The sequence below is a fragment of the Panicum virgatum genome, chromosome 5N (assembly GCF_016808335.1).
Source record: "Panicum virgatum strain AP13 chromosome 5N, P.virgatum_v5, whole genome shotgun sequence".
Lineage (NCBI taxonomy): Eukaryota > Viridiplantae > Streptophyta > Magnoliopsida > Poales > Poaceae > Panicum > Panicum virgatum.
In genome coordinates, this window is record NC_053149.1 from 12,339,026 (window position 1) to 12,366,231 (window position 27,206).

Here is a 27,206-nt window from a genome sequence, read left to right on the forward strand (position 1 = left end):
CACGTACCATTGATCTACATTATATTGCCATCACAAGCCATCACGTACCATTGATCTACATTATATTATCCCCGGATTTGCATGATTGATGAAATGATGATGGTGGCCCTCCTCTATAAATACTCCCCTTCCTCATTTCTTCGCAACAAGTAGCTCGCGATCGGAAACCCGCGGCAAGCAAGGGCGAATCTTCAGGGAGGGAGAAGAGATGGTGAGCATGAAGCTCCTCCTCGTCGCCATCCTCGTCGTCGTCGCGGCAGCCGGCAGTCCCGCTGCCACCGCGCAGGGCGCCGGCAGTGAATTCCAAGGCGCCGCCGGGGGGCCCGAAAAAGAAGCCGGTACCGGTGTTGCGGCGGCGGTGCTGGGTGTCGGCGCCGGGGTGAACCAGGGAGCCGGGGGAGTTGATGCTGGACTCGCCAATGGCGCCGTCCAACCGCACGCCTGAGCGATCACTTCGCTCTACTCGATCTTCTCTCCCGCTACGCACAATAAAACTGGCTAATAGCTGGGAACACCGGGGTACTACTATATATATATGGATTACCAATCTCAAGGATAAATAAATATGATTAAGTATCACCTTATGTATTTGTTATTCATAAATTTAAATCTTTCTCATCACATGCTACTTGCTTCAGTAATCAAGAGTGCTTTTCTGCTGCTAGTGCAGTGGTGCCTCCTTTTGTCTACATCTTTCTTTATCAGTGATTTAGCCGCATACCAAGCGCACCGCCCTAATCCTATCACGACTACCTATCTCTTCGATCTTAGCTACTACCATTCGCTAGTAGTAGTAGTAATAATAGTAACATATTTTTTTATCTGCCAGTCCGTGCAGCAATGCTGCCCACTGCTCAGTTCAACTGACTCAGCTGTTCTTTTACTAGCTTCCCTACTTTATAATTCTCTTAGTCGTCTGTTGCTACTATATTTAATTATGTCGTCGATCTGTTGGGGAACAATGGATTCAAGTTTTTTGATTTTTGGAAACCAACAAATCTCCATAGTGCGGAGCACAAGATTTTGTTCAGATTTCATCAATCTATGTTCATGTTCAAGTCTGATGAGTTTACTATACCAATCATGGCCTGATCAATATTGTTCTGGTTCCTGATTTACTTGTCGTGTCAATTTTTTTTGAGATTGTGGTGTTAATTGTGAGGTGCGGTAGTGTATTGTAGCAATATGCACAACAAACCTTTCGAGTAATGTCAATTACTCTACATCGGCAAGGACACAGATGCAGAAGAATTGCGAAAGAGGGTTAGATTGGACGTCCAGTGGTCTTGTGCTTGCATTAGGCCTGCGGACATGCACGTTCAGAAATCACTAGTTGGGCAGTAGGTGATGGACAGTCTCCAGACTCTACGGAGGATGAAGAAACTTGTGGCGCGGCGCTTACCCTTGCTCTTAGCCTCCAACTCTATGATCTTTCATCGTTAGCCCAACTTTGGCCACATCTCATTATGATCAGGCCAGGTGATAGCCTAATATAGTGCAAAACCTAGAATTATTTTGTTTATTTTGAATAATAATAATAGAATCGTGGTGCATTTGAGATTTTGGTAATATAATAAAATATATGTATGGTAAAATATGTTGATTGTTTGTGTAGCTAGTATCCTATAGGTATGCACGATATATAGTTTGATATGCAAAACGATGGATATATTTATATTTATAAATAGAAATATATTTTAATGGTACTAGTGGATAATTTATAAACATGTATATGGGTATTTTAGGTTATTTTTTTCGTAATGGCAATGGTGGGTAATTTTAATTTTTCTTATTTTTTCAATTAACGTAGACATTTCTAGATCTTGAGAGCAAATATGGAAGCTCTGTTTGTTGACCAAATAACAAGATAATAGAGTGTATATGGGTATTTTAGGTTATTTTTTTCGTAATGGCAATGGTGGGTTATTTTAATTTCTCTTATTTTTTCGATTAACGTGTGAATTTCTAGACTTTGAGAGCGACGTGGAGGCTCTGTTTGTTGGATAAATAATAAGATAATAGATTACAGGCATTGTTAGTTATTAGGTTTGATGTGCAACCATTTTAATTCGACTTGTGCGATTTCAGTTCATTCTCTCCTTCCATTCACGAGTGATCCCCCACACGCTTCAGATCACAGCGCAACAAGCATCCACCAGACGCTTCAGATCACAGCGCAATAAGCAGGCACAGTTTTTTGTAATAAGTACATAGACACGTGATAAATAAAGGTGTTTGATAGGCTTGAAATAATCAGAGTGATCCTCCCGGCCATGGATAAGGAGCTTCCTTTCCAAATAGATAAATTTGATTTAGGATAAAAACAAAGTGAACTATAAAAATTTAAGAGGGAGTACTCACTGTCACAAAATCTCTCATTAGTACCGGGTGGCAACCAGCGTTAGTACCGGCTGTCGCAACCGGTACTAGCTGGGCGGTACTAAATAGATGTCTATTTACTAAATGGGCGGTACTAAACCGGTTGCACCGCCTGGTACTAAATATACCATCACTTTGAAAAAATATGCCCGAATAAATGTGTGTACTCTGGGTTTCGAACTCGTGGACTGTGGCCTCGCGCATAGTCTACTCTACCATCCCACCCACACAATACATGTGTGTACACAGCAGACGCTATCCTTTTGAAGTAACCGAGACAGACCATTTAGTACTGCCACCCTTTAGTACCGGGTGATGTTATGGTCTGGTCCTAAATGGCTGGGCCCCCTGAGATATATTTAATACCGGACCAGAACACCAACCGGTACTAAATTGTCATATTTAGTACCGGGTGGTGGCCCGGTACTAAATGACTCCGGAGGACACTGTGCTATAGGACCGGTACTAAATTGACATTAGTACCGGGTTTAAAGCAACCGGTACTAATCTAAGGTGGACGAATGTCTCTTTTTCTAGTAGTGACTATAACAAGAACCCCAATTTGTGCACCCCAATTCCCCGATAAACAAAAGTTATTTCTGCCCATCGTGAACAAAAGTTCAATTTTTTTTTGAAGAAAACGTACTACTTATGAAATTCATCTTGGAACTTTTGGTTCTTGCCAGTTCTCTCCACAAACGAATTTTCAGCCACACGCCAACACGAATTACTATTCCATACAAACTCCAAGCCGAATTACTACTCCATACAAACTCCAAGCAGGAAAACGATCTCGTGATTTTAACAAGATTGGAGTATGGGGTCAATCTTGACAGCCACGGCTAACGTTTAGACTTCAATTTACGCAGATTAGACTAGGTCTAGCAGGCCACAGGCACGTCACCGGTTATTTGGGCACCCCAATTTGATTGCTTCTAGAAGCACATCAGTGGTGGTGACGCACAGATTCAACACGTACGATCTTTTGTCTCAAAACCACAACGTACTAGTAGTACAGTAGATGACAATTTAGAATACGTACAACAAAACATTTAGAAGGTATTCCACTAGTATAGAAAAAATTATTTCAAAGGCCCTTAATGATATAGTGAACGTGCCACAAAGAAGGGATTTATATTGTCTTTTTTCTGAATATTTGCATAATTTCTTACTACTAACTCTAAGTTATACTTCCTCTGTTTCAAATCGTAGGCTGTTTTAGCAAATTTAGATACTTAATTTTTGCTATACATCTAGATAAACATTATATTTAGATACATAATAAAAATTATGCATTTAGAATTGCAAAAATAACCTACAATTTAGAACGAATGAAGTACTAGCTTTTTTTTTTTGGGTAGAAGGGATTACTAGATGATAAATGTTCTTCACAACTCAGACATAGTTTAGCAGAGGAACATATCTGTGACTGGTGAACCAAATCTACCGCTAAGCCACGGTACTTTGGCTAAATTTCACTCAAAACCAAATAACCATGGCCCGCTTAAGGCTTTGTTTAGATGCATAAAAGTACACCTGTAAAGTACCGTAGCGCTTTCGTTTGTATTTGGTAATTATTGTCCCACCATGGGTTAATTAGACTCAAAAGATTCGTCTCGCAAATTACAGACAAACTGTGTAATTAGTTATTTTATTTAGCTATATTTAATACTTCATGCACGAATTTAAAGATTCGATGTGACGGAAAATTTTATAAAATTTTGAAATTTTGAAGGAACTAAACAAGATCTAAGTGGCGACGTGAAAAATTTGTCAATGGTCACATTTATTGGCCTCACTGGGCTCGGGTCGCATCCAAGCACGCACGCCTTTGCTGACTTCACTCCACTCTTCAACCGTGTCAAAAATCAGTACAAATGCGTCGTCGAAGAATACCAGGATGTGTTTAGTTTGAAAAAAATGTTTATTGTAGTATATTTTGTTGTTATTTGACAACTAATATCTAATTGCGAATTAATTAAGTTTAAAAGATTCATCTCGTATGAAACAGTTAAAATATATAATTAGTTATTTTCTTTCAAATGCATTTAGGTCTTCTCTGGGTGGAAACCGCACCCTGGGACGAGGTGTCAGACTCCAAACCGAATCCTCACCACCGGAGAAAAACGAACCCTGTGGTTCGTATAGAAATCGATGCTCAAATAGGATTCGGTGCCACGCATCAAACCCACCACTACAGAAGGCCTTAGTGTTTTTGCATTTATCTGAAGATTCGATATGATTAATGCTGTAGAATTTTTTAAAAAACTAAACATAACATGGCCCTAATAGCACTATTGTTATAAAAGCAAAAAAAAGGAGAAAATAACCAAAAATAAAAACATTGATCGCCGTGCCTTGTTCCGCCTGGGCGCCTGCCTTGCTCTCCTGCTGACTTGACCGCTGTCTCCGCTGCTGCGCGGCTGCGCCTCCGACCCCGTGGCAGCCGTGCTCTGCTCACCCCTCCCTCCCTCCGACCCCGCAGCTCCTGACCTCCACGGCTCCACCACCACGGCGCCTCCTCCGCCTCGCCTTATATAACAATTCAATCCGGCCCGGCCCTCCGCTGCTCAGGTCCTCAGCTCGATCCCCCTCCGCAACACGACACCGCCGCACCACACCAATCCGATCGAATCCGCCGCAGCGGCGACGGCCATGGAGGCGGCGGCGGAGCTGGCGCTGCGCCTCCGGGCGGCCGCCAACGCCCGCCTCGCGCGCTACGAGCCGCTGGCGCTCGCCGCCGCGCCGCTCCTCGCGCTCCTCGTCGCCCGCCTCGCCCACGCCGCCGCCAGCGCCGTCGCCGACCGGGGCCTCGTCGCCATCGCCATCGCCGCCGTCAAGTCAGCGCCCCCGCCGCCCTCCTCCTTCCTCCCTTGTCGCTTGATTCCTCACGCGGTCACGCCTGCCTGCTGGTGGCGTGTATGTACAGTGCTAGCGTTGCTTGATGTTGTGCTCATCTCTCTGCCCCGCTCTGCTGCTCTCCCGCAGGTTGCTGCCGGGAGTCTCCAGCTACATCGCGGCGGAGAAGAAGAAGGTGAGGCGCTTGATTGTTTGTCGCATTGCATATCTTTGCACGCCGGAAGTAAAAAATTCAAACCTTTGTTGGTGCTTCCTACTTGCACCAATCGAGATGCGTTCGCGTTTTTTTGTTCGCCCGTATCATCAGAAATCGAACTATCCTCCCATGCTTAGCTGCCGATTCATCGTCCCGTGGGAATTGGATTTCGCCGGGGAGGTAGATAGCCAGTCACTGTTTCCCTTCCCCTCACCCCTCAGGATAGTACTCCGTAGTATAGTTAAGCAAGAAGCTTATTGCCACGACTTGTTTCCGTCAACAAGTTTTGACGTACGCGTCTTGAAAAAAAAGATGCCTTCTGATTCGAGTTTAGATCTTGGCAAAGACCAAAGAGCCAAAGGCCCTGTTTAGATCCCAAAATGCAAAATGCAAAATTTTTATAAATCGCTTGCATGGTGTACTAAATGTAGTCGAAAAATAAATCGCATTACACAAATGGATTGTAAATCGCGAGACGAATCTAATGAGCCTAATTAGGACATGATTAAACACTAAATTGCTACAGTAATGCTATAGTAAACATGCTCTAATGATGGATTAATTAGGCTCATTAGATTCGTCTCATAGTTTACAGACGAGATCTGTAATTAGTTTTGTGATTAGTTTACATTTAATACTTCAAATGTTGAAGATTCTCTTCCAAAAATGCAAAATGAACTAAACAAGGCCAAAGTCCCTCACGCCGCCTCGCTGTCAGTACTGTTCACATGCTGATGCCCATGGGGCCAAGCTTCACCTTATTGAGGGTGTGTTTAGATCACTTTGTATTTTGTATTTTTGCATTTTTGGAAGGGAATCTTCAACATTTGAAGTATTAATTGTAGACTAATCACAAAACTAATTACAGATCTCGTCTGTAAACTACGAGATGAATATAATGAGCCTAATTAATCCATCATTAGAGCATGTTACTGTAGCATTATTGTAGCAATTTAGTGTCTAATCACGTCATAATTAGGCTCATTAGATTTGTCTCGCGATTTACAGTCTATTTGTGTAATGCGATTTATTTTTTTGACTACATTTAGTACACTATGCAAACGATTTACAAAAAATTTGCATTTTGCGTTTTGGGATCGCCTGATACGATCATTTTGCGCCACGGAGTCCGTCAGTTTCCTTTTCGATGCTACACTGCTACAGAACCCTTCTCCATTAAAATCTGGTCCAGTATTCGCATCTTATAACTAGCTGCTTTCGTGCACGGTACCTTCCTTCTAAGGCTTGCGCTGCTTGATCAATGTTGTTTATTAAAGAGTACTACCTTTATATAAAATCTAACAGGATATCCTCAAAATATCACGACGTCTCCTTGCTGCTACTGTGGCAGGTTGTTGACAAGATGCAATCTGGTGGGACATCGTCCAAGAACAACCGGCGAACTGAGTTGCCGACAATTGGCCTTGGTGAGGAAGTGATAAAGGATCTTGAAACATTGAAAGCCAAAGATGTAGACTGGCAGGGAAAGTGCTCTGGCACAGTGTACGTGCACCTCATTCTCGCAGACAATAAACTGATACTAGCGCAGCACATCAAGTTCCAATTTATTAGACTTTGTTCTGCTCATTATTTTTCACATTAACTTAATTTATTAGTTATTTTTTCTTGCAGATATATCGCTGGAAGTGAGTCTGAGGGCCATTTCGAATTGATAAACAAAGCTTACTCTATGTAAGGCTGGTATTTCTCTCACGCCTCTTCCAATCTTGATTCATCCAAAGTATACATTCTTTTCGTGAAGTCTCATCTAAATCCTATATTCTCGTCTCAGCATAATAGGAAGTATAGCATAAATGGGTAGCTGTTATTGTATTAAGTTCAAGCGCATGCATTCAGGATCCATCAGTGGATGAAAAATGAATTCCAAACTATTGCTGATGTTTCAGGAAAGCCTTTTCTTTTCAATAACCAATGCTCAAAGTTGACATGTGATTTTGCTTAGCTTATTTTTGGTCTTCTATATATCATCTATTTAGACTCAAATTCTGCTGTGTCCTGTCTACTACGGGTGCCACTGCCACATCAATAATACTTTTTTTTGCTTTTCAGGTTTTCACACACCAATCCGCTGCATCAAGATGTATTCAAGAGTGTGGCACACATGGAAGCTGAAGTAGTTGCAATGACAGCTGCTTTGCTTGGCAGCAAAGAAAAATCATCCGGTGGACAAATTTGCGGCAACATGACATCTGGTGGAACTGAAAGCATATTATTAGCAGTCAAAACATCGCGCGACTATATGCGATCAAAGAAAGGAATTACAAAGCCTGAAATGTGAGATAATGATTGATTATGTTTGGTTTGCTCAACCAGTGCCTTTTTCTTTTGAAAGATTTGCAACTTGCATTGTTATCTCCACGGTAAGAAAATGTTATTGGACAGGATAATTGCTGAATCAGCACATTCTGCATATGACAAGGCTGCTGAATATTTCAATATTAAAGTGCGCCGTGTGCCTGTGAACAAAGAGTTTCTTGCAGATGTGAAAGGATTCAAGCGATGCATAAATGGAAACACCATAATGGTAAGCTTTTGCATGTTTTTAAGTCACAATGGTCCTTGATGTCCTTGTTCAGTACTCCAGTTAACTCAAACTACTCTGATTTGTTCTACTTCTATGTAACTGTACGGTGCTTACTTTCATCTTTGACTGGGAGGTCTTCCATCTACTCATATGTGTTTTTATATATAATGTTCCCTAACAAACTCCTGCTGTACAGATGGTTGGATCTGCACCAGGATTTCCGCATGGTTTAATCGATCCTATTGAGGTATGAAGCTAAATTATTATCAAAAGGGCAGACCCAGTGCCAGGCGGCTCCCACTTGAGTGGGTTCTGGGGAAGGGGTAACAGAAGCCAGCCTTACCCCCGCAAATATGCAGGGAGGCTGCTTCGAACCCAGGACCTGGTGCTCAGTGGGTGAGCTTCTCACCAACTGCACCAAGCCTGCCCTTCATGAAGCTAAATTATTACCATTTTAAAAAATTACTATGTTATGTTATTACTAATGCATGAGCTGGTTTGTTGGTTGCTTCACTTCATATCTCCAGGAATTGGGGGAACTGGCTTCACGCTATGACATTTGCTTGCATGTTGATTTATGCCTTGGTGGCTTCGTATTGCCTTTTGCCCGTAAGCTTGGGTATGAGTCCCTTCATAGCCGTTAGCTTTTCCTAGTCATATGATTTTACTAGGTATATGCACTTTGAAGAACTAAATAGAACATTCATAGTGACCTTTCTATTTATTACAGTTACTTGGCCTAAAAATGATTTCTTCATTCCAATAAAACTAATGCTGGATGCCTAGACTTGAATTGACCATTTGTAAAAACATTAAAACCATGGCTCCTGTAGGTTACAAAATTTCATGTAACCACTCTATCTTGCCCACCCCAACTTCAAGCAATTCAGACGATTAAAAGTTATATTCTTAAAACATTTTGTTCATTCGAATTCTCTACATTGATATTCGAGGTTCAGGAATCCTTTTAGATTTGTTTCCCAGTCAATACCAACTGCCTCTATGTAAAATCTGTCACTCATTTAGGATAAATAAACTTTTAAAATGGTTACGGCTAAATATGATATATGTTAACAACATATGCGAGTAATATGCGCTTTCACAAAAAATATGAGAGTAATATGTTTACTTGTTGTGATCCATGATTTAAACGAAAATAAAAAAGCTTCAAATATTTTAAGTCTCTGATATAATATCAGCTTGTGACAATGTTTGATAGGTTTAATCTGTTTTTTCCATTCCTTTTGTGAGACAATAGTCAATTTCTGGACGTTGGGAAGAGTAGCAGTACATCAATGACGTCTATTAATTCCTTTGTGAATTTTGAATCTCTGACAGTGTGTTTTGGTCTGTATTTTATCTGCAATACGCAGGTACCCTATTCCTCCTTTTGATTTTTCTGTCAAGGGTGTTACGTCAATCTCATCAGATGTTCACAAGTACGGATTAGCCCCAAAGGGCACAAGTGTTGTCCTGTACAGAAATCATGAAATTAGAAAGGTAAAAATAATCATGAATATCTGTCTTGACTTATTTACTCGATCAAATTCTAACATTTCCCTCTCCATGTGATTGGCTCTGACATCTCTGATATCACGATCGAATTCAGCATCAATTTGTTGCTGGTAAGCTCATCCTTCTTCCAAAATAAAATGAAACTTCTGACTTCTATATGTACTCCTTTCATATCATGATTTCCATTATGGAAAGATACATAATTTTAACAGCTTAGCAGGTATGAACATGTTGGGAATATAACTGGAATAATTATTACTAATTTTATTCAAACGGTCTAGAGAAATTGCCAGTGTTTCCTTTAAATCAAATATATATCCATGCAAGTAGTACTTTGCGCCTGAAAATTGCTTAACTTGCTTTGCCTTGTCAAACATGAGTACTGTGTCTTGTTCAAAAGTTTGAACAGTGCTTTATAGTGGCGCTTGTGTTTCCTTGTTTGTTCAGTAACCGAGTGGACCGGCGGGCTTTATATTTCTCCCACTATTGCTGGAAGCAGGCCAGGTGGATTAATTGCAGGAGCCTGGGCTGCTATGATGTCTATGGGACTGAATGGTAACAAATTTATTCTAAATTGCATCAGTATGGTAATGGCTTGGAAATAAAATAATAATTGTTATGTATACTGTTGTTTTTTTTATTCCAGGCTACTTGGACAGTACAAGTCATATCATGGAAGTTTCGAAGAAAATACAAAGAGGGTAAACTTGTTTGCTCAAAATGCCTTAATGTTGGACTGTATAAATGAAAGACAAAAAATAGACACTTACTGTAGTTATGTTTTACCCATTTTGTTTATTTATTATAATTATTTGTTTGAAAGTATTCACATAAATAATTGTTTTGTAGTAGTTGCATGCATTGTCAAATGCCAAATTAATTAGCATGCTTGTAATATTTCTATACAATTCTTTAAAAAAGTAATAGATGTGCTTTCCTATAAATTTTCTGTGACCGGATCCTTGAAATTAATTGCGATGTGGCTATTGTTAAAGATTCTCCCGGTTTGTGCAGGATTGAAGAGATCCCAGGACTGTATGTGATTGGGAAACCAGACATGACCGTTGTGGCATTTGGCTCAGATGTTGTCGACATATTTGAGGTGAATGACATAATGTCGTCGAAAGGTTGGCACCTTAATGCTCTGCAGAGACCTAACAGGTAAATTCTATTTTCAGACAAACAATTGTATCTTCGTTCCATTAGCAATGGGCATTACAAATGTGACAATATTCTGTGACTCAGTTTACACATTTGCGTGACCCTCCAACACACGACTGTTTACGGGGAGTTCCTGAAGGACCTGCAAGATTCTGTGAACACTGTGAGTAGCTCGATGCACGTCATGCTGCCTAATTGCTACTGCATTGATCCATTCAGTCGCTAGGAAAGGCCTTACTTTCTTATGATGGTTGGTGTTTGCAGGTGAAAGCAAACCCGGGCCCTATCAGCGGGGGGATGGCTCCTATCTACGGTGCCGCAGGGAAGATGCCGGACAGAGGCACGGTGAGGGAGCTTCTTGTGGAGTTCATGGACAGCTCTTGCTAAAACTGATTATGGCTTGTGAATAACAGTCGCATTGTTGTGATTTGTTTGTTGCCTTGGCAACACAAAGTTACTTACCATTGGAAAGGGGAAATAGGCAGTGAGGCGTTACACCGTATGTATACAAGATCACAAGAACTGAGTGAGCATAGCTGTGCAATGGAGTGTCTGTATGATTGTACATCAATATCAGAGCATGCCTATGCAAATGCAATGTACAATGCACCCACCAGACTTACACATGTATCTTTTTCCAATAAAACATTGTCACATTTCAGGTGTATTTTTTAAAAATAAATCATTTCAGGTGTATTTATAATGGCACCTGACAGAAGAAGAGACAGAATCTTTATAATGGCACCTGCTCGTAAACGCATGATAGAAGGCACACTCCTGTACTCCCTCAGTCCCAAAATAAATGTAATTCTAGAGTTCAAAATTTGTCTCACAAAATTTTTTAACTTTGACCCACCTAGCACATAAGACAAGCAAATTTCCAGAAGATTCTCACATAAGACAACTAACACCTCTTTCACTTATCACAAAAGACAAAGGGTATTTTTGTAATTTCACACTATGCTTTGGTTTTCGTGTCCAGTCTTATAATTGCATTTATTTTGGAACGGATGAAGTATGATGCTAGTGTGGCATACAGCCCACACATGTGTGTGTTCTTCTTTGCATTAACATTAATGAAAATAAAAGTATGAGAAGAATTAAGAGGCAATTTTTGTTTCTGATTCGTGCATTGAGAATTGATCACGAGTTTTGATATTAATCCGGCACCATTTACGCGGCAATTTGGGGATGAAAAAGATCGGCCAAGAGGAGTACGTTTTCGTGAGGCTAATAGTACGTCTATGCTTCAAACAAACGTGTTCAGAAAAGGTGCTCGCAGCATAAAAAGACCGCGCACTTTCAGGATTTGAACCAACGAACTTCCCCCTGCCGGTGAGGGACGGTTTCCTGCTCCGTCCGGCACGGTGGTTGGTGAGATCGGCATCAGGCGGGCGCCGCCGGAGTACAACAGAGGAAGGGCGGTGGCAGCAACTGGGGCGGGGCGGCCCGGGCGGGGCTGAGCCGCTGAGGAGGTGACGCGGATTACCTATGCCGCCATGCGCCTATTCAAGCCATACGCCGCCGCCGCCGGCAGCGTCGCCTCGCGCTTCGCCGGCGCCTCCACGCCGCTGGACGCGCGCATGGTCAAGGCGGTCCTCGACCCACTCGCCTGCCGCCTCAACCTCGAGTTCAACTCGCTCATCTCCTCCGGCCGCGACGACAGAGCCCGCAAGGTGTTCGACAAGATGCCCGAGAAGACCGTCCAATCCCTCAACCGCATGCTTTGGGCGTACTTCAGGTCCGGCGACCTCGCCGCCGCCGAGGACCTGTTTGGTGCGTCGACCTGCCGCAACGCCGTCACCTGGACCATCATGATGGACGTGGCCACCGCGGGCGGGCGTGGCTCCAATGCCGTGTCGGTCTTCCGCGACATGCTCAGGGAGGGCGATGCGCCTGACCATGTTGCCGTCTCCACCGTGCTCAAGGTGCCTGGATGCGATGTCGCGTCGCTCCATCCCTTGGTCACCAAGCTCGGCCTTGGCACCAGCCTCATTGTCTGTAACACGCTGATCGATGCGTACTGCAAGCAAGGCTTCGTTGCTGCTGGCTGGGGAGTCTTCCTGGAGATGCCAGAGAGGGACACGGTCTCGTACAATGCCATGATGATGGGGTGCTCCAAGGAGGGGCTGTACAGGGAGGCACTTGGGCTATTTGCGGGGATGCGACGTGAAGGCATTGACACCTGCCAGTTCACGTTCTCGAGTATGCTGACTGTGGCAACAGGTATGGTTGATCTCCACCTTGGACGTCAGATTCACGGTCTTGTTGTGAGAGCCGGCTCAGCACATGATGTCTTTGTCAACAACTCATTGCTTGATTTCTACTCGAAATGCGATTGCCTTGGTGATCTGAAGCAGCTGTTTCGTGAGATGCCAGATCGGGACAATGTTTCGTACAATATGATGATCTCAGCCTATGCTTGGAACCAATGTGCCGACAAGGTTTTGCAGTTATTCAGGGAGATGCAGGAAATTGGATTTGACAGGCGGGGCTTACCATATGCTAGCTTACTGAGTGTAGCTGGGTCACTGCCTGACATTGAGATTGGGAAACAAATACATGCTCAATTGGTACTTCGTGGCCTTGCTTTGGACAATCTTGTAGGGAATGCCCTGATTGACATGTACTCAAAATGCGGTATGCTGGATACAGCAAAGACTATTTTTGCAAACAAAAGTGAAAAAACTGCCATCTCGTGGACCGCATTGCTAACCGGTTGTGTCCAGAATGGTCAGCATGAGGAAGCACTGCAATTATTCTGTGACATGAGAAGAATTGGTCTAAGGCCTGATAGGGCAACTTGTTCTAGCATTATGAAGGCTTCCTCAAGCCTGGCAATGATTGGGCTAGGAAGGCAGCTGCATTCTTACCTCACAAAATCTGGCCACATGTCCAGTGTGTTCTCAGGTAGTGCCCTTCTCGACATGTACGCAAAATGTGGCTGTTTGGATGAAGCCATCAGGACATTTGATGAGATGCCTGAGAAGAATTCCATCACATGGAACGCTGTTATTTCAGCCTACGCACACTATGGACAGGCAAAGAATGCCATCAGGATGTTTGAAAGCATGCTCCACTGTGGTCTTTATCCAGATTCAGTCACCTTCTTGAGTGTGCTAGCAGCCTGTGGTCACAATGGTCTTGCGGAAGAATGCATGAAATACTTCGACCTTATGAAATATTCCTATAGCATGTCACCCAGGGTGGAACACTATTCTTGTGTTATTGATACCTTGGGTCGTGCAGGCTATTTTGATAAAGTTCAGAAAGTGTTGGATGAGATGCCATTTGAGGCTGGTCCAATAATATGGAGCTCCATTCTTCACTCATGCAGGATCCATGGAAACAAAGGTTTAGCTAAAATGGCTGCCGAAAAATTGTTCATTATGACGCCCACAGATGCGACACCCTATGTTATACTGTCCAACATATATGCTAAAGCTGGTCATTGGGAGGATGCTGCACGTGTGAAAAAGATTATGAGAGATAGAGGAGTTAGGAAAGATTCGGGTAACAGTTGGGTTGAAATCAATCAAAAGATCTACAGCTTTTCTTCAAATGATCAAACCAACCCAATGATAGCTGAGATGAAAGAAGAGCTTGAGAGGTTGTACAAAGAGATGGATAAACTAGGCTATAAGCCCGACACTAGCTGTGCCTTACATCTGGTGGATGATGAGCTAAAGCTGGAGTCGTTGAAATACCACAGCGAGAGATTAGCCATTGCGTTTGCACTGATTAACACCCCACCTGGGACACCAATTAGGGTTATGAAAAATCTTAGTGCCTGCCAAGACTGCCATGCCGCCATCAAGATGATAACTCAAATTGTGAACAGAGACATTATTGTAAGAGACTCACGCAGATTTCACCATTTCAAGGATGGTGTTTGCTCTTGTGGAGACTATTGGTAGGAATTCGGCGTGCTGCGTAGTTTGATCAAACTAATAAAAATGCATACTGAATACGCTGAAGCTCAAGCAAAGATTTACAGGAGCACATGTGTCAGGTATAGTGTATGTACTTATTTCTAAATGATAAAGTGATAGTACACTAGTAGTGCAGTTCTTCACATTGCCAGTATGCTGCAATGTTGTTAATATATTCTACGTTCTTTGGTTTTTATTTGGGGAAAAGGTGTTAGTGGTTTCTCTTGGACCTATGAGGAGCCCTTGAAGTGAATCTGAGATCCATTTTGCCATGTCAAATAGGCTTACTCTACTTATGCGTGAAATTGCCCCTCATTTACTTCACAAATTGCAAATAAAGGGTTAAAAAATGAAGGGATTTTTTTTTGAATGACAAGGAAATTTCCACCCGTCATCTTTGGCATCCGGATGATTATTATTACGTGCGTTCCCAAATTTGGCTTTGCATAATAATTGATGAATCAGCACCTTTTGTGTATATGTAAGTTTTTCTGTGCATATTGATATTCCTTTTGATTTTAATTCTTTTGCCTCTTGAGTTTGACTAACAGTCAAGTCACTGTTCAGTTATATTGCCGTTCTCCTAAATTTGAATGTCTTCTATTTTGAACAGTATCTGAAGGCTCTAATGGTTTGTACAGAGCTGAAGACATCCCTGAATGCGAAAATTGAGGCATGACTGCATTGGCGTTCGGCCTAGTTGTGATTGACATAATCAAAAGGTTGTTATCTGTATTCGGCCTGGATACCTAGCAGGTTAGTTCCTTCAATTTTGTTGATACACTTTCATCTGTGACTGATATTGTCTTGAAATCTTTGATGTCAGAAACCTCAATTTAAACACTTGCGCTAGAAGCACGAGTAGCTTGTAACTTGTAACACAATAGCATGTGTTGTAAGTAAAATGTGTACTATAGTGGAAAGGCAAATTGGCCAGGAAGGAATGCGGCCACGTACTAATTAGTGGTGCAACAAACCACTAAATAGCAAAATCTCAATTTTTCCCCACGAGATATTGAGCATTGCTTATCACATTGTCTGATCAACATCAACAACATCAACAAAGCCTTTTAATCCCAAACAAGTTGGGGTAGGCTAGAGTTGAAACCTAACAAAGACCATTATTTATGGTTCTGGCACGTGAATCGTGGCTTTCCAAACACTCCTATCCAAGGACAAATCTCTAGGTATACTCCAGTCTTTCAAGTCTCTTCTAATTGTTTCTTCCCATGTCAACTTCGGCCGGCCCCTGCCTCTCCTCATATTACCGTCGTGCTTTAGGATACCACTATGCACTGGTGCCTCTGGCGGTCTCCGTTGGACATGTCCAAACCATCTCAGCCGGTGTTGGATAAGATTTTCTTCAATTGGTGCTATCCCTAGCCTATCCCGTATATCATCATTTCGAACTCGATCCATCCTTGTATGCCCACAAATCTAACGCAACATGCGTATTTCTGCAACACTTAATTGTTGGACGTACCGCCTTTTTGTAGACCAACATTCCGCACCATACAACATTGCCAGTCTAATCGCCATTCTATAAAACTTGCCTTTTAACTTCTGAGGTACCTTCATGTCACAAAGGACGCCAGATGCTTGGCGCCACTTCATCCATCCTGCTTTGATTCTATGACTAACATCCTCATCAATATCTCCATCTCTCTGTAGCATCGATCCCAAATATCGAAAGGTATCCCTCTTGGGCACTACTTGGCCTTCCAAACTAACATCTCTCTCCTCATGAGTGGCGCCGAAGTCACACCTCATATACTCAGTTTTAGTCCTGCTAAGTCTAAAACCTTTGGACTCTAGCGTTTGCCGCCACAACTCCAGCTTCCTATTCACTCCGCACGGCTTTCATCAACTAACACGACATCATCAGCGAAAAGCATACACCAAGGAATATCACCTTGTATGTCTCTTATGACCTCATCTATCAACAACAACAACAACAACAACATAGTCTTTTTTCCCAAGCAAGTTGGGGTAGGCTTGACCTCATCCATCACTAGGGCAAAAAGATACGGGCTCAAAGCTGATCCTTGATGTAGTCCTATCTTAATCGGAAAGTCATCTGTGTCACCATCACTTGTTCGGACCCTAGTCATTACATTATTGTACATGTCCTTAATGAGGGCCACATACTTTGTTGGGACTTTATGCCTATCCAAAGCCCACCACATCACATTCCGTGGTATCTTGTCATAAGCCTTCTCCAAGTCAATGAAAACCATGTGTAGGTCCTTCTTCCGCTCTCTATACCGCTCCATGACATGTCTTATTAGGAAAATTGTTTCTATGGTTGACCTTCCAGGCATGAAACCAAACTGGTTCATAGTGACCCGCGTCATCCCTCTCAAACGATGCTCAATAACTCTCTCCCATAGCTTCATAGTATGGCTCATCAACTTAATTCCCCGGTAGTTGGTGCAGCTTTGAATATCCCCTTTGTTCTTTTAGATCGGCACCAATATACTCCTCCACTCTTCAGGCATCTTGTTCGACCGAAAAATACGGTTGAAATTTTTTTGTTAAGCCAAACTATAGCTATATCACCTAAGCACCTCTACACCTCGACTGGAATACCATCAGGGTCTGTCGCCTTACCTCCTTTCATCCTTTTCAACGCCTCTTTGACCTCAGATTCTCGAATCCTCCTCACAAAGCGCCTGTTGGTGTCATCAAAAGAGTCGTCCAGCTGAAAAGTTGTCTGATATAGAGAGAATTAGATGGTTAGCCAAGTAACCAACTGAGATATGGTTCTTTGTGGTGGAACCTGCTTACCTAGAATTACATTGGTACTTGCATTTCCGATAAATATTAGGGAAACATACCAGCTACCAACAGTGAGATGCCTCGTCAATCTCAAAATCTACCGACCAATCTCTTAAAAATATTCATAGAGGTAGGATGTGCATGTGTGCGTGCATGTATTTATGAACAGTGTTCAAAAAAAAGAAAAGGAAAAAAATAAGATGGTTTAACTTATCAGATATTGACTGGTGGAGATGTATAAATTATGATGCACCAGCACCACCAGTGTAAAACTGCGTGTTTTAAAACTGAAAGAAAAAGAATCTGTGGTGCTGATCTGAAAATAAAAATAAATCTGTGCATAGTTCGGAGGTATGGGCACTAATCTGAAAAACCCTTGGAGGCGTGGACTGGACTGCAGCGAATTTGGCGAGGCAGCGGCTGAACCAATGGTGCAGAGACGGCCGCGCTCACCCAGTTGAGGCTGAGGGAGACTGCTTGGCTGATGGCTGCAGTTGGCCTGACCAAGCGGTCTGAAATGGAGCACGTCAGTCACGCACGCAAAAATTACAGTGTGCTGGCCGTGGCCTCGGATTTTTTCTTGCGACGAAGGATGGAAGGGAAGGGAAGAAAGGAAATGCGCGGCCAGGACATCTGCTCTGAATCTCCGATCAGCAGATAAAATCAGCACGATCGCGACGAGCGAAGATTTTTTTCCTTTCTTCCCAAAATTGTTTTTTTTTTCTGGTACTACTAGTTGCATTGCGGAGCAGTAAATCAGCACAAGTTACCTGCTGGGCTTGGTTAATTCGGCTCTTGGCCGCCCGTACGTCTCCGCCCGCCGTCTTTCTCATCCTCCGCGGGCGGTGGCTGCGAGCGCGTGCGTGCCTTACCTTGCCTTGCTCTCGATTCATGGGCATGGCGGCTTCGCCGGCTTGTGCTCCGGGCCTCATCTCCGGCCCCACGCTCCCTCCCCAGCCCGTTGCCTTCCGCTGCTGCTGGGCCCCAAAGCCTTCCTCGTCGTCGTCCACCTCCAGGCGCCCGCGGGGCAGGCGCGTACTCGTGCTTGCAGCTGCCTCCGCCCGCGCCTCCCCTGCGGCCGCTCGGGGCCTCGACGCCGACGACTTCCGCCACCCGCTCGACAAGCAGGCAAGTCTTATCGTCCTGTCCATTTATATACTGTTCGATTGCACGATGACATGTGACTTCCCGTCCTCTGAGAAATTCTCCCTCGTCTCTTCTTCGGCAGAACACTTTGCTGCTAAGAGCGATCCCCGGCCTTAACGACGTGGGCAAGGCTTTGCTAGGTCACCAGTTATACCTTACCATTCCATCTTTTAACGCCCTAGCCACTACAATTCATTTATGTTGCCTTTTGCTAATACAGGGCCAGTCTCTGAGCAAGTTATGGTCCTCCAGAACATCGGGTCGTCTGTTCTTGTCTCTCCAAACCAGGTCTGCCAGGCAAACTAGTCATCTCTCAGATAGGCTGTTTCATTTTTTTTTCACCAATCTGTTCGGAGTGAAATTCTTACACAGTTGAGAGTACACTAGATTGACTGACATCAGTACCATTGAAGAATAATATTTGTACTGTTTCCTGAGCTAGCAAGTTGTTGGTTTCACCAGGCTACTGTAATGCAAGACACTGATTATGTGTTTACTCTTCACAGCTGCCAGATCTTCACCAGCTCCTGGAAGAGGCTGCCAAACTCTTGAACACAGAAGCTCCTGACTTGTACATAAGGCAGAATCCTGTTCCTAATGCTTACACCTTAGCAATCAATGGCAAAAAGCCATTTATAGTTGTCCATACGAGCCTCGTGGAGCTTCTTACTAGAAAAGAATTGCAGGTACAAATGAGTCTTCACTCACTCATCAAAAGCTGTCATCTTTAACTAGTTCTTAGTTTCTTACTCAATATGTAGATTTCTTGATTCTATGAGAATTATTAGTTTTTTTTTTCATTTCGTGCCCTCATCTAGATGAGCAATTCAGATGTGTATGATGAATTTTTTAGCTAGTATAACTAGTGTCTGTATGCATCAGATATTCAACATGTATAATTTTTGTTTCAATTAGGCTGTTTTGGCTCATGAGTTGGGTCACCTAAAGTGCGATCATGGCGTGTGGCTTACCTTTGCCAACATACTAACGATGGGAGCATATACTGTCCCTGGTAGGCCATCTAACCACATGGCGCTGAATGACCAACTATATGCTTCTGATCAACTGCATCTGATGGTAACATGCACTCTCTTCAGGTTTTGGCATGGTTGCTGGCTTCATGGAAGAGCAGCTGTACAGATGGCTGCGAGCTGCAGAGCTGACTTGCGACAGAGCAGCTCTTCTTGTGGTGCAAGACCCAAAAGTACTGACACCCTAAATTTATTATTTCAAATTTTATGTTTGTTCTTACTGAATGTAACTTCCAGTAGAAGAGCCGGCATGCTATTTTGTCCATGTTTATTTTTGCCTTGGAAAAGGGTTGCTTGCATGGTGCTGCCAGAGATTTATATTTTATACATGGTGTGGCCACTGGCCAGAAGTAGATGTCATTCAAATTTTATCATCAGAAGTTCATTGGTGTCCTGGGTTTTGTCCCCTTTAGCATAAATATAGGTAATCTAATATGTTGCAATGATTGAAAAAATCATGTATGTAGTATCACAAATTTGCATAAACCTGCAAAAATTCAACTCTCAAATTCATCTTTGATGTTTAAGATTCAAAAAGCACAATTGTTACAGTCAGCACATGATGAACAGTGCCAGGTTGACTGCTTGTCTATTTTGTTTCTTGACATCTAGGACAAATTTGAAACTAAATTGTTGCATGCGATATATACTTTTGTGCACTACATTCTTGATCTCTTGACAAATTTTCTGAACACTGCGACATGATAAATTCACAAATGGCGACATTCGCACACCTGATTTTGAAATCTGCACTATTATCGTCTGGCTAGCAATATATGTTTGTTGATAGAAGGAATAAATGTTTCTTTTGTGTAGTAATTTTACTCGAAAAGTCTGTATCATCACCTAACACTCATTCTTGGTTGTCAAGAGGTTGTCATCTCTGTTCTGATGAAACTGGCCGGAGGATGCCCATCTCTTGCTGATCAACTAAATGTGGATGCCTTCTTGGAGCAAGCTCGTTCGTATGACAAAGCTGCATCGAACCCAGTTGGGTGGTACATCCGGTTAGATATCTCTTAGACCATGACTGGCAATCTATTAATATTATGGAAATGAATGTGTTGTATGACATTTGTTGCTATTTCTTTACACCTTGCAGGAATGCTCAAACCAGAGAGCTTTCACACCCTTTGCCTGTGATGCGAGCTCGTGAGATCGATGAGTGGTCAAGGAGTCAGGAGTATAAGACCCTAATGCAAAAATGGCTTCAGATGGGGCTAAACAGAGTATAGCTAATGTGAGACATGAAAAAAGGTTTGCACTCAAAATATGTCAAATTTCATTGTTTCTTTGCAAGGATGCAAAACTTCGACTTATGAGTGCTATTTTACTGTGTATCTAATCATGAGTTTGATTGTTTTTCTCATGGGCCCCATTTTTCAGGACTATGAAACGGAATGTTTGGATTGGAGAAAGCTGGTGCTGCCGAATAACATACACAAACATGGACATATACTGTATATATTTGCGCTTGAAATTAGTTTTCTTGTATATGATCTCTTTTTCTTTCCTTCTGTGACTGGTGCACTCTTGTAATTAGAACTAGAGTTAATAAAAGTTCATGGAATTATTGTTTTTCTCGATTGATATCCTCATGATTCATCCTTTTAAGGGTCTGAATCATGTGACAGTGTGAGTCATACGAGGCTACTGTGTCTTGGATCAGCAAGCTACTGCTAGTCTGCTAGAAGGTACTGTTGCTCCCGGTTTGAATTTCAAAGAAATTCAGTATGATCCTGTCAATTCTGGTTCCAACCTCCTATCATCCAAACAGGGCAACAGACCTGCGTTGGAGAGAAGTTTCGTGACGGCTTCCCTGCCTTCCCACATTTCATTTTGACCTCCGGTTACCCTCTAAACGGTCAGGAGAAATTTGAATTCGGCTTGAAATTGGCCTAATTTGGGCTCACGTTTGGATCTGTCACGAGCGAAGCGAATCAGAACGCTTCGGCTCGTGTTCGAACAAACGTGCGAGAGGGAGGAGCCACACGCTTGCTGGATCTGACTGACTGGAAAGGCCCCACCTGTGTGAATCTGATGGTCCCCACCTCCACTCGGGATCCATCTCGTTCTCGACGCATGCGGTGAGCAGCTCCGCGCCGGCCACCGTCCACCGTCCACCGGCCACCGGCCACCGTCCACCGTCGAAGGAGGGGGCGGAGCCGCAGAGGCCATCAGCACGTACGATGATGACGACGACGATGGCGTCGCCATTGCCGCCGGTGCCGCAGGTAGGTAAGGCACTGCTGCTCGTGGTGCGCCGCCGCCCGGCCACCGCTCCCCTCCCATCGCTTGCTCATCCGAGGACGGGCTGGGTGGCGCGGGATGGATTCGGTCTGATTCGATCCGTTCCGATTCCCAGGTCTCCGGCTGCAGCAGGGCGGGCCGCGTTCCCGGATGCGCTTCCTCGCAGCTCCGCCGCCGCCGCCGGTCGCTCAAGGCAGCCGGAATCAGCACCCCGCCGCCGCGGCGGAGACTGGACGACGAGCGCCGTCCGCGAGCGGCCCCTGCCAGTCTTCCTGGATTGGCGTCGGTGGTGAGTGGCCGATCGATCGTTCCGCCTCCCCCCCCCCCCCCCCTCTCCTGGATTGGCAAGTCGATTGCGCGTACTGACTCTGCTCGAGCTCGCACGCAGCGAAGCGTGGTGCTGGACATCGAGGGCACGACGAGCCCCATCTCGTTCGTCACCGACGTGCTCTTCCCCTACGCCCGCGACAACGTCCGCAAGCACCTCGACGCCACCTACGGCTCCGACGAGACCAACGACGACATCGCCCTGCTGCGCGCCCAGGTTGCTTCCCTTTTCTTTCGTTGCTAGCACTACGGCAGACCTGCTGAAGAATGGCTTCGATCGCGTGCGCCTCTCTGAAAGAGGAAACGAAAAAAAAACCTGCCAGGTCGAGCAGGACTTGGCCGAAGGGGTCGCCGGCGCCGTCCCGGTCCCGCCGGACGAGGCCGGCAAGGACGAGGTCATCGCCGCGCTGGTCGCCAATGTCGAGGCCATGATCGATGCGGACAGGAAAATAACCTCACTGAAGCAGCTGCAGGTACTGATGGTGCTGCCATTATCCCGGTCAAGTTCCTCTTGATCTCCAAGCACCCACTTCACAGCACTCAGATTAAGTTTCACTTTCACGGGACGGTTGTCTTCATTGATCTGATAATCTTTCGTGAAGGGTCACATCTGGAGAACTGGATTCGAGGGCCAAGAAATCAAAGGGGTGGTGTTCGATGACGTGCCACCGGCGCTTGAGAGGTGGCACGCTAACGGCATCAAGGTTTCTTGCTGTTGCTCTTCACAACGATATGCTACATGTGGATATATACTTCCAGTTTCACATAAGTACATCGAAGACATGCTGAATTAACCTATTTTGCCCCTCAATTGTTGCTGAATTAACCTTGACAAAACCTGATCGCAGACCTACATATACTCGAGTGGCAGCAGAGAAGCTCAGAGGCTTATTTTCGGGAACACTACCTACGGGGATCTTAGGAAGTACCTGTGTGGATTCTTTGACACAATGGTTGGGTAGGGACAATGCTGCTACTATCACCTTCAACTCAGTGATGGATATCATTATATTTGAAATTAGCTTGCCGGCTGCTTATTGACCTTTTTTTTTTTGCATCTGCTGGGTAGGACCAAGAGAGAACCTCGCAGCTACTCCGAAATCTGGCAGTCGGTCGGGGTAGACCGGCCGTCGCAGATACTCTTCTTGACAGATGTGTACCAAGAAGCCACAGCTGCAAAGGCTGCAGGTGATCACATTTGCTTGGCTGACGAAAATGGCGTTGCACCACGTTCAAAATTCAGATATTAGGATTAAGGTCGTGGGAGAACCCTTGAATAAGATGGGGAAAAGCATGTGGATGCAATGCAACACATTTCCTTTGAGCGTTTTTCAGCTATTGGAAATGTCATTCGTAGATTGCAAACGTGGGACGATCGATACCTCACAAGTTTGAATTATATTACACATTGCATGAATATACATGTCAATATTTCGAATGCTCATGCTCCAGAAACTCATGCTACACTGGTCACCTTCTTTTTTTTTGGCAGGTCTTGAGGTACTAATATCTATCAGACCTGGAAACACGCCACTCCCTGAAAACCACGGGTTCCAGACAATCACGACATTTGCTGAAATCTTGACATGAATGATGGGTCTACAACCTGCCATATATGTCCAGAAACGTGTTATCTCCAGAAGGGAACAGCCTACTTACAGAATCTTTATCTTTATATGCATACGGAAAACCGGTACAATTAACAATTTAGCAGGTCCAGAGGGGACCAAGTTGGCAGGATAGAGTCAAGACCTTTTACATTTCATCAGAATCCTTGTGCTAAAATGTGATCATAAAAAAAATTGTCTATGTATCACGTGATGCTAGAGAGCACAAACATAAACTGTCTAGCTCAACAACACACATAAACAGGAGCAAGACAGACCTTGATCTCATTTGCAGGCTCCTTCATTCTATCTTTGTATTGGCATTCAACCGTTAAACTAAATACCAATTGATAACAAAGGCACCTTCGTGAATCCAGACGAACAGCAAACATTAGCACATGTATACCCAGTACGAAAATATTCTCCTTACGCATAGATAAAAAAAGACTCGAGGAAAGAGAAACTGAAGAAGATGGCAACTAATGAACAGAACAATTCACTGTTTAAAAATATGAAAAGGCACAGACAATCCCCTCACCTTAATCTTGCATTTCAACATCGGTGGATTCAAGCTCCATATTGTTCGATTGAATGGAAGCAACCAGATCATCAATTCTCAGAGGAGCATGCCTTGCAGCATACTGGAACAAAGCCTGATCATACAAAATGACAAACATGGGAAGAGGTGATGAATTGGAAATTGTTGAGTATTAGTGCATTCTCATGGCAGCACTTACTTTCGAATGGCTGTCAGCAAAAGCACGAGCACGGTTTGGCTTTCCAACAAACTGCAGCTCGCCGATCTGCATCTTTCCATCCACAAGTGTCACACTTTCATCTCTTACAGCAAAGCGGAGAAGATTCCCTCCTAGCAGATTTGACTGCAGAATCATATATATAGGTTTAATACTCCAAAGGCAGACAAATTGATAAGATATCTAAAACTCCTAGTGTTTAGACTAAGTGAATCACTGATGCACTGAAGAAGCATAATATAAAAGCATGGAGATAAGTTAGATTCCCCAATTAAGAGAAACAACAATGCAATCATGTATAAACGTCAACAAATAAAAGCTTGGGTCGCCATGAAAAGTCCTTATAAACAGGGGAGGACATTGAGATGTGTGATTCCATATGTTTCTTAGTTTGTTGGAAATAAGCTGCATTTCAAAGCATACCTTCTGTATGAATTCCTTGTCCAAGCTACCAAACACAACTGGAGGGTCATCAGATGTAACTAGCTTTCCATCCTTTTGCAATTCCAACACAAGCTGATAGTATATGAAGACACAAGGAAAACAAAAATTATAAGGTGTGAAGCAGTAGAAGTCACAGAGTAGGCAATAACAATTTTGTTGATTTTTTCTAAAAGATAATGATAAAGAGTATCTTTTATTCAATTGCTAGAAAATATAGAAGGAAAATCCTCACAGTAAGTGCACCGCACACTATCCTGATGGAAATAATATTTATCAAACATAAGAATACAGAAACATACTTGCTGCTCATTTGGAATTTCTCCTTTGCTGTCAGTATCAATAACATATTGGCTACAGGTTTCATCTTTCCATACTAGTGTAAGAGGTGTGATTCCAGCTTGATAATGTGCATGCCTGATTACAGAACAATCAGATTTTGAGAATGGTTGAGATATATATTTTGAAAAATATAAGGATATAATTGGTAGGGAACAAGGATTATACTTGTTGTAAAACAGCAAGCCATCTTTGACATAAGGTGTGCTCCCAGAGTAAGCTGCTTGAAGACCCTCAAGAGTGCACTCAAATATTGGGACAGCACTGAATCTATATCGATGGTATGTTGATGGAGGATCACCAGCTGAAGTTTCTGTGAGCTTAGAGTTTACCCAGAAAAACCTGAACTCGGCAGTGCAATCATACAGTGAATAGCCTCGCCAACAAATCATATCAATGATATAGTATGTTTGATCAGGCTGCACCACAAGTATTATAGGACATTAGAACTTAGAATTAGGCCTAAAAGCAAGAGGGCATAAAAGAGCAACCAGCTGCCACACCAAATGAAAAGGAAAACTAGGTTTTGGGCACCTCATGAAAAATGCAATCGAGTATGGAGTAGGAGCTTGCTGGGCCAGATATGTCTCTCTTTGATCCATTCGGTAGAGCGGAAGGGAACCGGTGAAGGATGGATCCGTTACGCGCCCTGCTAATCGTCATGCCATTGGAAGACACAACCAAGCATCGTTTACCAGAAGGCCTGGCAAAAACATGCCTAGTACAAGAAAGAAAAACATTGCAGCAGAGTCAGCCCTCCTATTTCCCCAGTCACAGTAATTTAAGACTTAGTACAACATAATGCTAAGACAGAAAGGGAGTGTGTAACAGTGCAACCAGAGTCCCTCTATCTAATAATGTTGACTACAGAAGCTTCTGGTTAAGCCATTGAGAAAATAATAGCCCTTGGATTCTATGATCACCCATGAATAACCATAGGATCAAGTAACCCAAAATTCATTGAAACCAATGTAGCTTGTTAAACCCCAACGTGTAAATTGATTCACTATTCGATGGGAAATTGTAAATTCCAATGTTATCAAGTGGCTGTCAATTGATTTTTTGTTAGTAAATAGATGGATTAATTGGCCAACAATATGAATTCAAATCCTAATAAACCTTCTCAATAATTTTCAGCCATGTGAGGCCTTTCAGATATCTTATTTTGCAAGATTTTAGTGGTGTCTTGATATCCCAGTGAAGCTTCACAGTACATTTTGGCATTTTGAATGACCTACACATTTGTCTTAGAAAATGCACAAATATATAACATGCAAGTCACAGTAACTTCACCCAGATCCCCGCAGCAATGCGCGGGTAGAATACCTAGTTGAACATGTAAAGTGAATAAGACATGCTAAGAATTTTTGTTGATATCAAAGGGGGACGGAGGTATCTTTGGAGGAGAATAAAGCATCAAGCAGTAGTAAATTGAGCAAATCAGGTTAGGCAGAAGGGGAGGTGGGGGGAAAAAAAGGAGGGGACGGACCAGTCGCTGGCGAGGTGGGGCGGGGCGTCGACCATCCACTCCGGTAGCATGATCTGGCGGGCGAACCACCGGCGCGCGTCGGAGCTGCGGAGCTTGGAGGCGGCCGCGGCGACGTCGGCGACGGTGTGCCCGTGCTCCTCCTCCTGATACTCCTCCTCCTCTCCGTGGCGGTCGGTGGCCGCAGGAGGGGTGGGGGTGGTGAGGAGGGAACTGGCGAGGGCGCGAGCGCGCGCCTGGGCGTCGGCGCGCCGGGCGGACTGCGCCTGTAGCGCGAGCTCGCGGCGGCGCTGCTGGTCGGAGATGGCCGGGCGCTTGTACGGGCGCCGGGGTTCCGGCGGCGGCGCCATTCTCCTTGGCGTAGCGTAGACTACTAGTGTTCCGCTTCCGCACCTATGCTCGGAAATTTCCGGTGGGGTAGTTTTTCTACTGGGCCAGTTGGGTTGGGCCGTCTCGGCC

The 27,206-nt window shown here is 43.8% G+C and overlaps 4 protein-coding genes across 12 annotated transcripts; 3 read left to right on the plus strand and 1 right to left on the minus strand.

Moving 5' to 3' along the window:
- The first annotated feature begins 4,899 nt into the window (after positions 1-4,899).
- On the plus strand, positions 4,900-21,115 carry LOC120676482 (sphingosine-1-phosphate lyase). Of its 2 annotated transcripts, none has more exons than XM_039957787.1 (24): positions 4,900-5,219; positions 5,368-5,413; positions 6,786-6,937; positions 7,067-7,126; positions 7,505-7,729; positions 7,838-7,979; positions 8,176-8,226; positions 8,507-8,598; positions 9,353-9,479; positions 9,589-9,604; positions 9,942-10,049; positions 10,141-10,195; positions 10,509-10,655; positions 10,740-10,818; positions 10,920-14,667; positions 15,201-18,493; positions 18,594-18,651; positions 18,732-18,799; positions 19,018-19,197; positions 19,427-19,523; positions 19,609-19,715; positions 20,416-20,549; positions 20,645-20,799; positions 20,929-21,115. In XM_039957787.1, exons 1-15 carry the CDS (start codon positions 5,035-5,037, stop codon positions 11,040-11,042), a joined length of 1,608 nt encoding a protein of 535 aa, XP_039813721.1. In that variant the 5' UTR covers positions 4,900-5,034; the 3' UTR covers positions 11,043-14,667; positions 15,201-18,493; positions 18,594-18,651; positions 18,732-18,799; positions 19,018-19,197; positions 19,427-19,523; positions 19,609-19,715; positions 20,416-20,549; positions 20,645-20,799; positions 20,929-21,115. The 2 variants fall into 2 exon arrangements, with proteins under 2 accessions (XP_039813721.1, XP_039813722.1); XM_039957788.1 differs by having other exon boundaries at positions 15,229-18,493.
- Positions 10,920-21,115, plus strand: LOC120676461 (putative pentatricopeptide repeat-containing protein At2g01510). 7 transcript variants are annotated; one of them, XM_039957731.1, is made up of 9 exons: positions 10,920-14,667; positions 15,229-18,651; positions 18,732-18,799; positions 19,018-19,197; positions 19,427-19,523; positions 19,609-19,715; positions 20,416-20,549; positions 20,645-20,799; positions 20,929-21,115. In XM_039957731.1, the coding sequence occupies exon 1, from the start codon at positions 12,155-12,157 to the stop codon at positions 14,570-14,572; it is 2,418 nt and encodes an 805-aa protein (XP_039813665.1). In that variant the 5' UTR covers positions 10,920-12,154; the 3' UTR covers positions 14,573-14,667; positions 15,229-18,651; positions 18,732-18,799; positions 19,018-19,197; positions 19,427-19,523; positions 19,609-19,715; positions 20,416-20,549; positions 20,645-20,799; positions 20,929-21,115. The 7 variants fall into 7 exon arrangements, with proteins under 7 accessions (XP_039813665.1, XP_039813666.1, XP_039813670.1 ...); XM_039957732.1 differs by having other exon boundaries at positions 15,229-18,493; positions 18,594-18,651; positions 18,732-19,197; XM_039957736.1 differs by lacking the exons at positions 18,732-18,799; positions 19,018-19,197; positions 19,427-19,523; ... (2 more) ...; positions 20,645-20,799; positions 20,929-21,115 and having other exon boundaries at positions 12,121-14,667; positions 15,201-15,343; positions 17,710-18,011.
- Positions 18,153-24,014, plus strand: LOC120676566. Its single transcript, XM_039957898.1, has 14 exons — positions 18,153-18,493; positions 18,594-18,651; positions 18,732-18,799; positions 19,018-19,197; positions 19,427-19,523; positions 19,609-19,715; positions 20,416-20,549; positions 20,645-20,771; positions 22,181-22,336; positions 22,443-22,592; positions 22,722-22,823; positions 22,968-23,077; positions 23,189-23,307; positions 23,612-24,014. The coding sequence occupies exons 1-14, from the start codon at positions 18,257-18,259 to the stop codon at positions 23,707-23,709; spliced, it is 1,743 nt and encodes a 580-aa protein (XP_039813832.1). The 5' UTR covers positions 18,153-18,256; the 3' UTR covers positions 23,710-24,014.
- LOC120676491 (snurportin-1-like) lies at positions 23,420-27,151 on the minus strand. 2 transcript variants are annotated; one of them, XR_005675851.1, is made up of 9 exons: positions 26,751-27,151; positions 25,796-25,979; positions 25,430-25,680; positions 25,225-25,339; positions 24,905-24,997; positions 24,464-24,607; positions 24,265-24,379; positions 24,005-24,089; positions 23,420-23,725 (listed from the first exon to the last, which is right to left on the minus strand). XR_005675851.1 is itself a non-coding variant. In XM_039957802.1 (8 exons), exons 1-7 carry the CDS (start codon positions 27,095-27,097, stop codon positions 24,266-24,268), a joined length of 1,248 nt encoding a protein of 415 aa, XP_039813736.1. In that variant the 5' UTR covers positions 27,098-27,150; the 3' UTR covers positions 23,420-23,725; position 24,265. The 2 variants fall into 2 exon arrangements, 1 of the variants encoding a protein (XP_039813736.1); XM_039957802.1 differs by lacking the exon at positions 24,005-24,089 and having other exon boundaries at positions 26,751-27,150.
- Positions 27,152-27,206: the final 55 nt, after the last annotated feature.

What these genes read in the sequence shown, in the direction of transcription:
- LOC120676482 (XM_039957787.1), top strand. Translation starts at nt 5,035, where the DNA reads ATGGAGGCGGCGGCGGAGCTGGCGCTGCGCCTCCGGGCGGCCGCCAAC. An exon ending in TCGCGGCGGAGAAGAAGAAG is followed by an intron (nt 5,414 to 6,785) that starts GTGAGGCGCTTG and finishes CTACTGTGGCAG; the next exon opens with GTTGTTGACAAGATGCAATC. An exon ending in TGCAAGATTCTGTGAACACT is followed by an intron (nt 10,819 to 10,919) that starts GTGAGTAGCTCG and finishes TGGTGTTTGCAG; the next exon opens with GTGAAAGCAAACCCGGGCCC.
- LOC120676461 (XM_039957731.1), top strand. Translation starts at nt 12,155, where the DNA reads ATGCGCCTATTCAAGCCATACGCCGCCGCCGCCGGCAGCGTCGCCTCG.
- LOC120676566 (XM_039957898.1), top strand. Translation starts at nt 18,257, where the DNA reads ATGGGCATGGCGGCTTCGCCGGCTTGTGCTCCGGGCCTCATCTCCGGC. An exon ending in GGGAGCATATACTGTCCCTG is followed by an intron (nt 19,524 to 19,608) that starts GTAGGCCATCTA and finishes CACTCTCTTCAG; the next exon opens with GTTTTGGCATGGTTGCTGGC. An exon ending in TTCAGATGGGGCTAAACAGA is followed by an intron (nt 20,772 to 22,180) that starts GTATAGCTAATG and finishes GCTCGCACGCAG; the next exon opens with CGAAGCGTGGTGCTGGACAT.
- LOC120676491 (XM_039957802.1), bottom strand. Translation starts at nt 27,097, where the DNA reads ATGGCGCCGCCGCCGGAACCCCGGCGCCCGTACAAGCGCCCGGCCATC. An exon ending in TCGATTGCATTTTTCATGAG is followed by an intron (nt 25,681 to 25,795) that starts GTGCCCAAAACC and finishes CTTGTGGTGCAG; the next exon opens with CCTGATCAAACATACTATAT. An exon ending in ACAAGGAATTCATACAGAAG is followed by an intron (nt 24,608 to 24,904) that starts GTATGCTTTGAA and finishes ATGATTCTGCAG; the next exon opens with TCAAATCTGCTAGGAGGGAA.